General features: G+C 54.7%; 5 protein-coding genes across 9 annotated transcripts; 3 read left to right on the plus strand and 2 right to left on the minus strand.

Moving 5' to 3' along the window:
* Positions 1-88: 88 nt before the first annotated feature.
* On the minus strand, positions 89-2,282 carry H310_11140 (hypothetical protein). 4 transcript variants are annotated; one of them, XM_008877708.1, is made up of 12 exons: positions 2,114-2,282; positions 1,847-2,066; positions 1,705-1,792; positions 1,526-1,657; positions 1,382-1,462; positions 1,242-1,331; positions 997-1,189; positions 798-952; positions 672-742; positions 510-627; positions 347-457; positions 89-283 (listed from the first exon to the last, which is right to left on the minus strand). In XM_008877708.1, exons 1-12 carry the CDS (start codon positions 2,271-2,273, stop codon positions 134-136), a joined length of 1,569 nt encoding a protein of 522 aa, XP_008875930.1. In that variant the 5' UTR covers positions 2,274-2,282; the 3' UTR covers positions 89-133. The 4 variants fall into 4 exon arrangements, with proteins under 4 accessions (XP_008875930.1, XP_008875933.1, XP_008875932.1 ...); XM_008877711.1 differs by having other exon boundaries at positions 347-627; XM_008877710.1 differs by having other exon boundaries at positions 672-952.
* A 261-nt stretch (positions 2,283-2,543) lies between these two features.
* On the plus strand, positions 2,544-3,661 carry H310_11141 (hypothetical protein). Its single transcript, XM_008877712.1, has 2 exons — positions 2,544-2,922; positions 2,984-3,661. Exons 1-2 carry the CDS (start codon positions 2,572-2,574, stop codon positions 3,392-3,394), a joined length of 762 nt encoding a protein of 253 aa, XP_008875934.1. The 5' UTR covers positions 2,544-2,571; the 3' UTR covers positions 3,395-3,661.
* H310_11142 (hypothetical protein) lies at positions 3,378-4,598 on the minus strand. The gene is made up of 2 exons (XM_008877713.1): positions 4,377-4,598; positions 3,378-4,326 (listed from the first exon to the last, which is right to left on the minus strand). Exons 1-2 carry the CDS (start codon positions 4,438-4,440, stop codon positions 3,413-3,415), a joined length of 978 nt encoding a protein of 325 aa, XP_008875935.1. The 5' UTR covers positions 4,441-4,598; the 3' UTR covers positions 3,378-3,412.
* Positions 4,599-4,720: 122 nt separating this feature from the next.
* On the plus strand, positions 4,721-7,033 carry H310_11143. Of its 2 annotated transcripts, XM_008877715.1 has the most exons (5): positions 4,721-4,979; positions 5,038-5,172; positions 5,224-5,293; positions 5,345-6,671; positions 6,717-7,033. In XM_008877715.1, the coding sequence occupies exons 1-4, from the start codon at positions 4,935-4,937 to the stop codon at positions 6,421-6,423; spliced, it is 1,329 nt and encodes a 442-aa protein (XP_008875937.1). In that variant the 5' UTR covers positions 4,721-4,934; the 3' UTR covers positions 6,424-6,671; positions 6,717-7,033. The 2 variants fall into 2 exon arrangements, with proteins under 2 accessions (XP_008875937.1, XP_008875936.1); XM_008877714.1 differs by having other exon boundaries at positions 5,345-7,033.
* Positions 7,034-7,783: 750 nt separating this feature from the next.
* H310_11144 (hypothetical protein) lies at positions 7,784-9,838 on the plus strand. Its single transcript, XM_008877716.1, has one exon. It carries the CDS (start codon positions 7,919-7,921, stop codon positions 9,797-9,799), a length of 1,881 nt encoding a protein of 626 aa, XP_008875938.1. The 5' UTR covers positions 7,784-7,918; the 3' UTR covers positions 9,800-9,838.
* The last annotated feature ends 331 nt before the right edge of the window (positions 9,839-10,169 follow it).

Raw genomic sequence — 10,169 nt, forward strand, 5'->3', positions numbered from 1 at the left:
GAGCACAAGACAAAATGTTTCGTCCGAGATAAATCCAGCGCATTTTTCATGCAGTTCTGTTGGGCTTACATTTGGGCGAACTCTAACATTGCAATCCATTGCTGTGTCGTATGCATTAGCGCTTACGACGAAGCTAATCCAGATCGACTCGGCTAATCTCCGCCGTGTTGGTCGATGGACGGTACAAAACGAACGAGTAGTCGACGTGGAATGGACCTGGGTGGAATACCGACACCCCTGCATAGTTGACTTGAAATTGGTCGCACTTGTCCGCCAAGATGAGCTATTCACACAGAGTCAATTGGCGGGCGCACATCCGACTCACGATATTGCACGTAATTTTTACCACTGCGGGCAAGGGAAACAGTTGCAGGGATGAGTCGTACGCCCAGTGGATCGGACGCGCCGGAATGGGCAGTGGACACAAGTGGCCTTGGTCAACGAGAGTTTTCACGAGCTACACAAATTGATCCTGTTCGACCATATCATCGAGTGGGAATGGCTCGTACGTGTCGAGACACGTCGTTGCTACCAGTGTCCGTCGAAAGAGGAAACAAACTCGCCTTGCTCATCTTGTGCTGCAAGTCGTCGCGATAGATGACAAAATCCTTGGTGTAGTAACGAACTCTACACTCGGCGGCAATGAGCTACGTTAATGAAGTTCGTCGAACCGGCAAGGGTTGCTGGACATGATTGCAGACGGAATTCGTCGGATAAAGTCTTCGGTGCACACGGTGGGCAACTAGCGCCACGATAAGTCCCCAACCGAAGGAAACGATTCGACCCATGCGACACACCGCATGGCGAGGAACGACGTCGGGCGCCCCAGGGTCATTGGGGCCAGGTACAAACAGGAACTGCGATTTCTCCACAAGCGCTGGGTACTTGAGGATGAGCGTCGCGAGATCATCAAAGAGCTGCTTGAGGGTCCGAATGGTTGTGGACTCGGCGCCTACTCCATGTGTCGCCAAACTCGCTATGGCCAAATGGGCTTACCGTAGCCATACCCCACGCGGGTGGACGTGAAGTTGCCCATAAAGATGAACAGCGTCGGCGTGAACGGTTCGTACCCGCTGAACAACGCATCAAGTCGCTTCAGCACGTCCGGTTCATCGAGATGGACGTCCGAGAGGACGACAAAGCAATCCAATTCCTGTTCGCTTTCAAGTTGTTTGATTTGGGCCAGTTGCTTCGATATCGATTGAATGAGTGTCCGACATGCAAAACTCGATGCGCCAGACCTGCGTGGAGACTTCGACTCCGAGTGCATCAACGCCCGAGAGGACATGGAGCGACTGTTCGCGGAGCTCTGGGGGGGGCGACCCGATTGTCTATGAATACAAAATGGCTGGTTTGGATGCATGCAAAGCATGACGTAAACCTCGACATGGAACACATCGTCGAGTACTTGGCCCTCGACGAGGACGATGCAGCTGCTGGTAAAAATCCCGTTTGTAAACTTCTACAGACCGCAATGCACCCTCCGTCACCACGACCAACGAACATGCTGATGCAAAGTCAGTACCGCTTCGGAAACATCGAGGTAGATGCGAGACGTCATGTCTTCCAGGTACACTCGCTTCCGTTCGTCTTGACCCAGCATCCCAAGCACGCGCTTCGTGCCTGTGACTCCCAACAGGGATTCAATCCTACTGATCTATGCCAAGTTCAGGCCGACACTTGCATCGAACGAGATGCGCTTACGTCTTGAAAGTTGTACTGCCGCGTGGTCGATGCAACTGGCTTCGCAAACGACTTGTGCCGCAGGACTCGACGCTCCAACGCGGCAAACCTGTCCACAGATGTGGATGCTTTTGGCGAGTTGAAGGAATACGCGTCGAGGTACCTTTCTCGATATAGGGACAAGCGGTGGGTGGAGCTTGCATGAAGCTTCCGTGACGGATCTGCCGAGACCTCATACGATTTCGTCGACGGGTGATAAACGAGCTTTGGTTGCTCAAATGCATTGAAGACTTGGATGCATTGATAGTCGTTGTCCGAAGATACGTTCAAGAGCGTGTCCAGCGCGCTTTCAAGCGCATCTTGGGTCACGACGCTTGTTTTCACTGTCGAAGGACTCGTCAATGCGTCCGCGTGTTCCCATGCAACGTACGTTTGCTTCGATCGATGCTGTTCTTGATGGCAAACACGACATCTTCGAGGACAAGAGTTGGCTGGTTCGTCAACTCAGACAAGAGCCGCTTCAACGCGTCCGAATGAAGGGTCAGTCCATGGAGCTTGAGCTCTCGGAACACTTGCTTGGCATCAACCATTTGTGTTGCTTGGTAGAATTATGCGCGGCAAATATCTGACCAAAATAGCTCGTCATATTAATCTAATTCTTCGTCGCAGTTAGTCCTTGCGAGAATCGAACCCCACGAACGCCATCGCCATGGCCCATCGAGGTCCCCACACTCTTGAGCCTTCGAGGCATGCGCTAGCCAAGCGCTGTGCATTCTCGCGACGCGTGGAAACGCAGGAATTTCATCGTGAGTGCCGGTTGTAACGCAATTGTTGCAATCGTAGTTGCTCATTTTAGCTGAGTTGGGTGGATCGAGAGCACACGAGCATATGCCTTCCAAGCGAAGTCGACGCGACGACAGCTCTGGGTCGGAGGACTCGGATTCGGACCGACGAAGAAGGTCCGAGAAGAAGTCTTCGAAGAAGAAGACCAGTACCAGATCCCGCCATCGCGATTCATCCGACAGCGACAGCAGCAGCAGCAGTGGCAGTGACTCGGACGACCGCAAGCACAAGAAGCGCAAGAAGCATAAGGATAAAAAGTCCAAAAGGGACAAGAAGGCCAAGAAACACTCAAAAGCAATCGACCAGAGCGACTATGGCAAGTACGGCATCCTGCGCGAGTCGGATTTCCACGCCAAAGCGGTCTCGTTCAACGTGTGGCTTCGCGAGGTGAAGAAGGTAAACAATGGTTGCCTGCATGTCGATCAAAGGACGGACGTCCTTGACGCCTTGGCGGTAGATCAGCGACTTCAACGGGCCCAAATGGGAGGCCATGGAGCTGTTTAAGGAATACATGGAAGACTACAACACGGCAACGCTGCCCCATGAAAAATACTACGACGTCGAGAAATACGAGATGCGGCAGCACCGGAAGAAGGAAGGGAAGCGAAAGGGCGGCGCGACAAACGCCCACGACGACGAAGAAGCGATGCGCCGGGAGCGCTTGCGTCAGCGGGTCGAGGAAGAGAACAAGGACTTTAGCTTGATCATGCAAACGATGAGCAAGGAAAAGATCGAGAACATGCGGTACCAAGAAAAGCTGCGGACGCAAATGCAGCTACACTACAAGTCGGGCAACGTCACCGAGGCGCGGCGACTCGAGGCCCTTCTCAACAAGGTCGACGATAAATCCATGCCGTCGTTCCATTAAGCAAATATCACGAGCACGTTATCGTCGATAGTTGAGGGGTCGCCGGGCACGTTGCGGCGCGACTTGATCCGTCACTTGGACGTACCCACCGTAACAGGTCTCGCTCGTCGAGTTTCGAGCTCCTGAAGCGGACGGATACCGAAAGTTGGTTTGCAACGCAGACATGCCATCCGAAGCACATGACGAGGATGGGCCACCCGCGACGGACGACCCCCTGTCGCTCGAGTTGGCGACATATACTCGACGCGAGTAGGGCTCCGGCGGGACGAACTTGGCCGCCGCTGTCGCGTCAAGCTCGACATGGGATGCATCGTCGGGGTGGTACGTTCCTAGACTGGACTGTTGAGACGAGATGTTGGCCCTTGCCTTTCGAAGTTTGGCGAAGAGCATGGCAAACACTGTTCCAAGGACAAGAGCGAGGATTGCGCCGACAATGATCAGGATTACGCTTCCGTTGGACGGAATCTTGGACCGATCATCTTGTGAAATGGTTGACGACGGGGTGGTTCCAGGAATAGTGGGCGGCGCCATCGACGGCAGCGAGGACGATGCCAGCACGACAGGTACCGGCAACGTAGCCAAAAACTGCTGTCCGTTGCTGCCGGCCACTACGTTTAGCGCAACGACGTAGGAAGACGACGTGGGAAACGTCACCGTGGTCGCGCCCTTGGCAAATGTGGCATTTTCGAACGCAATGGCCGACGATGGTGCTGCAACAAAGTCGGCCGAGCCATATGTGCATGTGTATTTAGATGTATCGCACACGGAGATGGCCGACTTGACCAACACAATGGGATCTCCATACGTGCTTCGAATGGTCCATGCAATGGGTGTCGATCTGTCCACAACCGTCGGACGAACGATATCCAATTCCATGCTGCATTCGATTCCAGTACTCCACGACGTCGCACTGCTCGCTTTGCAAATCGTGACTACCCGTCAAGGTCAAATGCATTCGTAGGCGAACGGAGAAAGTACTCACCCAAGGCGTCAATGGGAGGCACTGCCCACAACACCGAGAAGAGAGCGACGAACGCCTTGGCCATTCTCGAGCGCAACACAGCGAGCGCGGGACGATGTCGCAGTGGCGAGAGCACTCACACGATCAAGGCAACCATATGCCCCGATCTCCTCCGTCGACTGAGAGACCGTGCGGGCTTACTTGACCCGGCGTAGAATATGTGCGCCACATGACGCCAGATGATGCTTCGTCGCCGTGTTCACATTCATTTATTGTCAAATCAGATTCTTTGCAATTCATTTTGAGCGTACATAACAAACGTCGAGAATGAATTGCCATTTATAAGGCATTTATAGATGAAACATGTCAAGAGCAAGTTCGATGTCGACCATGCGGGCGCGCTCGTCCCTCGGGATAGTTCCGGGTCGTGGCGGTCGACGCTCAAAGAAGCATGGGATCGACGAGATGCTTGTCGCGTTGTCGTATGGATAGAAGGTGCTCAAGTGAAACCTTACAGCGGGGCACATTCGTTTCACGAAACCGCCCGTGCCGCGCCTTGGAGGTTGGCGCGTCACAGCAATGTTCACAACATATCGCCGCACAAGCACCATCGTCAAGCAAATGGTTTGGAGACAACATGAGCGTCATTTGAATCGTTGAACCTGCTCGTGTGACTTTTCAGGCGGACTTCATCCAAGAGCAGACGGGCGAAGTCGAAAACGACAGTCTGTGGTGGGAAACTCGCGTCAAGGTGGTGCAGGAGTGGCTGAAGGCCAATCCACTGCGCATCGGCGTCCCAGATGATGGCACGATCGAGGTAGCAAGCGTGCATGTCCCCCACGTATCACGCTTCCACGACTTCGGTTAGACAATCACCCAGCAGATCGCCCGAGGTGACAAGCACGCGCAAATTCGCGTCAAAGCATGGAACCACATCGGTGGGACACGAGCTATCACAACGTCGTCTCATGCTGCTCCAACATGAGTAGTCGCGGAGCTCCATGGAATCCCTGGCGTATGCACAAAATTCACAGGCGCGGTGGCGCCGACATTGGATCGTGTTGAATCGGACCAATGTCGAGACGAAAACCTTCCAAGCAACCAAGACGACCACGTGGCTCCTCCACACGACGTCGAGGGAGATGAGTCGTCGTCTGCAGGCGTTAGTCAATGCCCTCCCAGTCCATTGCGAGGGAAACTTCGAGCCCACCAAACCAAACCGTCCGGCGCTGTAGTGGAATGCGCCCCGCAACAGCGCGTGGTCAACCAGCAAGAAGAGCCTGCGGTAAAGCCGCCGCCACTGCTGGAGAAAAAGTCGCTGTCCCAGTTGTCCATGATGGATCGGCAGCAAGAATGGCTTCGCAAGAAGGCGGAGAAGGCGGCTGCGGAGAAGCAACGGCAGCAAGACGAGGCTGACAAAGAGCTCACGTTCCAACCAGCGCTCAAAAAGCCCACCGCCCCAAGACCCACTTTGCTAGCAACGCAACAACAGACTCCGACACCAGCAGACACCACGAAGGCACGGGCGAAATCAGCGGAGAGGCATCGCAAGCCGCCAGCAGGTCAAAAACCTCCACTCAAACCCACGTCGTCGCTGCTGGATTCGGTCAAGGCCGAGTTGTCCGCATCAGCCGCGACGACAAATGCCGCAGTTAAACCTGACGTTGTGTCGCCCCCGCCGCCGTCGACCGTGCCAGCTACCGTAACAACAGACACCGCCGTCGCGATGGTGGCAAGAGCTCTCGAGAACGTCGGGAACGTGCGTCCCGCATCAGCACCAGTCGAAGGACCAGTCGAGCGGCCCTTTCAATTCGACTCGGGGTCCAACGATTCCAAAGGACGACACCAGCTGCAAGACCCATCGCTGTTCGACCTGACCACGATCTATCGGAAGAAGGACAAGTTTGCGCGGCGCGACGGTGTGTCGTTGCAAATGGGTCGGCGAGACGATACCCGCGACGAACAGATCATTGCCGTCCTTTTCGATCGCGAACACTTTGCGACCGAGGCAGAAGCTGGCGAGTGGTTTGATGAACACAAGCAGCGCCTGAAGTCGTACATGACGTGACTCCGGCGGCACGTCGATGCGGTCGGCGAAACCTTGACGTTCAACGACTCGACGAGCCAACTCTTGGGAATAGAAACGGGTGCTTTGCCTCGTGATCAGGGGGCTCGGCCACGTCCCCGACGGCCCTTGAAGGGGAAGTGCCGTCGTGTCGCACATGAGAAAAGGAGCGCGCAGCCACGCACTGGCCGCTCCACCACCCCCTTTCAAGGGATCACGCTACGTTTTATGCGTGGAATCGCTTGTACAAGGTAGGCCGTGAAGGACATGCATGAAACACGACGGCAGGAGCGTAGGCACGCTCGTCGGGAATGCATGGCTGCGGTGCATGTGGGTGGTCCATCATATGGCATCGCACGTTTCGAGGATTCTTGACGCGCCCTTGGCGCAGTCGTTCCCTCGTGCCTGGGAATGATTCGGACGTCACGAAAGGGCCAAGGGTGGTCTTCGGAAGGCGCCCCGCGGTGCCTGTACTCAGCGCGTAGAATTCTGGCGAGAGCTCCACGTCGTCCGACCCAGAACTGGACATTACACCGCCGCCCGTTCGCTGCGCGGTAACGCGAAGTGCATACATTCGTAGACAATACAAAACGGTAGATAAAATTGCCCCCGCCCAAAAAATCCGTTGTACCGCCTGACGGCGGCGCATCTTTATCGTACCACCTTCGTACCCACTCTCCCCGCTGTTCTTTGCCGACTCGGAGCTGCGTTCACCAGGGAGAGCAACTCCAGCAACCAGTGAGACGTGATGTTCAAGCCCATGGTCCTCCTCGTTCAGCGACCATCGTGACAAGGCAGGTTCTTTCGTTGATGCGATGTGTTACCCAAACGTGGTCGTCCAAGCGATTGTCAGGATGACCCAGTTTATGTCAGAAAAAAACACGCAGTGTGGACCAAATGGTGGGGGGCATTATTTTATTTCCAACGCAACAACTCGTGGTTTGTATGAGCAAAAAAATTCGGTCGGCGGACCGAATTTTTTTGCTGCAATAGATCCAAGAACGACAATCCCAGCTGCCGCCGGCATGATATTCATGTGGACGGTCCAAGCGTCACAAATTCAATGGAGTGCGAGCTGCAACCGCGAAGACGGGAGGATCCCACGGGTCTTGTTTTCCGTTCCGACCAGGGCATTGCATCACACGAGTGTGATGTCTCCACGCGCGAAAGGATATCTAGCTGGTAGACGACCCTGGAACTTGGAGCGTCGGAAGGATGGTCTCTGCCGCTCGATGCATGTGCCATAAAGATATACCAGCCCCGCATTCTTTTTTGTCCACTGTCTGAAAAATCACTTGCGTTTTGTATGTCTTGCGTTGTCGAGTGCATTAAAATGTCGCCATAGAAAATATTCCAGGCGACCTGGTCCGATTCTTGAACTTCTCCTGGGCCGGGTTCAACTTTTCCGCGCCGCAGCTGGTTCCCGTCGGCGCGGAAAGGCTGTCCTCGGACCTTTCTTGGGTGGTCACTTTCGCTTTTGCTCGGAATCACCAAGACGATGTCTGAAAAAGTGGAAACGCCCCTCGTTGGGGTCGGCGGCGGCTACAAATCGGTGTGGGAGTCGCGCCCTGTCAAGTATACGAACGTGATTGTTCAAGTGTGTGGGTTCATCTTGATGATGGAGCTGTCCGAACGACTCAGTTACTATGGGATCAACCAAGGGCTCAAGAACTTTATGGGCAAGAAACTCGGATGGTCCAGCGTGTCGTCCAACTCGATCAAGAGCACGTGGACATCCCTTGTTTACATGTCTCCACTGCTCGGTGCGTACATGGCCGACGAGCGCTGGGGCCGGTTCAAGACAATTGCGGTGTTTGGGACAGTGTACATGGTCGGCGATGTCTTGCTTGCGATCGCCTCTCACCCGAGCACGTTGGCGGCCGGCGGCTCCACCAAGACCGCGGAAACGATCTTCATCATCGGTTTGTTTGTGTTCATTGGGATCGGCACGGGTGCCATCAAGTCCAACGTGATCACACTCGGCGCCGATCAATTCGACCCCGCCGACGAACGCGAATGCGCCCAAAAGATCACGTACTTCAGCTACTTTTACTGGTGCATCAACGTTGGTGCCGGGTTTGCCTACGGGTACTTGGCCACGTTGTGCGTCAAGGGGTCGGGCGAATTTATTCCCAAGAGCTATGGGTACTTCGCGACGTTCACCATTTGCGCGTGCGTGTTTGCGGTCGCCCTCTTTTTCTTCTTCCTCGGCAACTCTCGCTACATCAAGATCGCGCCAGAATCGAACGCCATGTCCAAGCTCGTCAAGGTGCTGATCGCGAGCTCGTCGCGCAGTTCGGCCGCCCGCTTCAGTTTGCTTGGGTTTGTCGCGTTTGTGAGTTCATTCGTGATCAACTTGATCGCAGTGTTCTTGAAGGACAAGAGTTCCGAACGCCTGGCCATGAGTTATCTCGCCGGTGGTGTCGCGCTCGTCGGCGTGTTTCTCTGGGTTTGGTTCGGTCGTAAGTTTGACAATTTGAGCAATGCCAAGCAATCGGAAGGCGGGACCCAAGACGATGTCTCGATCGATGAAATCAAGCTCGTGGTCCGCGTGCTTCCTTTCGCCGCGTTCAACGTTATGTGGCAATGCGTGTACGATCAAGTCGATGCCAACTTTCAAACGATTGCCCAACAAACCGACTTGCGTTTCGGCAACGCCCGCGACGCCACCCAGTTGCCTGGTGCCGTGCTCGGTGTGTTTGACCCGATCGCGATTGTGTTGCTCATTCCGTTCCTGGAAATCGTCGTGTACCCTGCCTACAAGAAAATCACCGGCAAGGACGCGTCGCCCTTTGGCCGGGTCGCCGCCGGTTTGATCTTGTCCACGTTTACCATGTTCTTTGCCGGTATGTTTGAAACCATCCGTCGCAACGCTGGTGTGATCATGATCCCTGTTGGCAACGGAAACAACACGCTCGACGTCATTCGCGACGACAGCTCCGATCTCCCCATGAACGACATCGCTTGGGGCTGGTGCATTCCCATGTACGTGTTTGTCGCGTTGTGCGAATGCCTCATCAACGTGACGGCCTACGATGTCTTCTACACCGAAGTCCCGACCTACCTGAAGAGTACCTGCCAAGCCATCAACTTGTACATGATTTCCATGGGGTCGAATGTCACATCCATTTTCACGCTGGTTTTCCAAAAGTACATCCCCGACGACTTGAACGACGACGGCCACTTGGAGTACATGTTTTACGGTGTCGGGATCGTCTCGCTCATCAACTTGCTCGCGTTCCTGTACGTGATGAGGGAAATGCAGTTTGGTATGGCTTCGTCCAAGCGCGGCGCCGAAGCTGTCGTTGACGAAGCCGCCCTCGCCAAGCACGAGAGCCATCTCGCTGACGGTGAAAAAGCTCGTTTGAGTTACGCTTGAGACCTTCTAAACGTTTTGTAATGTATATTTCGTCATCCATCGTGTGTCCTCGTCATGAATCAAGCAGATCGCGATAGCAATCCAACTCGCTGCACGTTCATCGCTGTCAATGTGCATCCTTGATGCATCCGCGACTGCGACGCGCTCAGTCTCGAGCCGTCTATTTGTTGTCGTGTCGACAACTCGCCTGTTGTAGGTGGGGACGATCGAACGTTGAGCATTCTTCACTAAAGTCACAGCGAGTGGTGGGTTGGTATCTGTGTCGATGTCATCATAGGCCGTGTGCTTTGAACTGCGTGCCCTATCTGGCGCATGACTCCTGAAGCGTCTCGTCAAGCATATGAAGTCGCAGCTCACCATCTCGACAGGG

Source organism: Aphanomyces invadans, assembly GCF_000520115.1.
Source record: "Aphanomyces invadans strain NJM9701 unplaced genomic scaffold supercont1.30, whole genome shotgun sequence".
NCBI classification, from domain to species: Eukaryota; Oomycota; class Saprolegniomycetes; order Saprolegniales; family Verrucalvaceae; genus Aphanomyces; species Aphanomyces invadans.

What these genes read in the sequence shown, in the direction of transcription:
- H310_11140 (XM_008877708.1), bottom strand. Translation starts at nt 2,273, where the DNA reads ATGGTTGATGCCAAGCAAGTGTTCCGAGAGCTCAAGCTCCATGGACTG. An exon ending in CAGCATCGATCGAAGCAAAC is followed by an intron (nt 2,067 to 2,113) that starts GTACGTTGCATG and finishes GTCCTTCGACAG; the next exon opens with TGAAAACAAGCGTCGTGACC. An exon ending in GGCAGTACAACTTTCAAGAC is followed by an intron (nt 1,658 to 1,704) that starts GTAAGCGCATCT and finishes AACTTGGCATAG; the next exon opens with ATCAGTAGGATTGAATCCCT.
- H310_11141 (XM_008877712.1), top strand. Translation starts at nt 2,572, where the DNA reads ATGCCTTCCAAGCGAAGTCGACGCGACGACAGCTCTGGGTCGGAGGAC. An exon ending in GGCTTCGCGAGGTGAAGAAG is followed by an intron (nt 2,923 to 2,983) that starts GTAAACAATGGT and finishes CCTTGGCGGTAG; the next exon opens with ATCAGCGACTTCAACGGGCC.
- H310_11142 (XM_008877713.1), bottom strand. Translation starts at nt 4,440, where the DNA reads ATGGCCAAGGCGTTCGTCGCTCTCTTCTCGGTGTTGTGGGCAGTGCCT. An exon ending in GCCTCCCATTGACGCCTTGG is followed by an intron (nt 4,327 to 4,376) that starts GTGAGTACTTTC and finishes CTTGACGGGTAG; the next exon opens with TCACGATTTGCAAAGCGAGC.
- H310_11143 (XM_008877714.1), top strand. Translation starts at nt 4,935, where the DNA reads ATGTTCACAACATATCGCCGCACAAGCACCATCGTCAAGCAAATG. An exon ending in GCACCATCGTCAAGCAAATG is followed by an intron (nt 4,980 to 5,037) that starts GTTTGGAGACAA and finishes GTGACTTTTCAG; the next exon opens with GCGGACTTCATCCAAGAGCA. An exon ending in CAAAGCATGGAACCACATCG is followed by an intron (nt 5,294 to 5,344) that starts GTGGGACACGAG and finishes CAACATGAGTAG; the next exon opens with TCGCGGAGCTCCATGGAATC.
- H310_11144 (XM_008877716.1), top strand. Translation starts at nt 7,919, where the DNA reads ATGTCTGAAAAAGTGGAAACGCCCCTCGTTGGGGTCGGCGGCGGCTAC.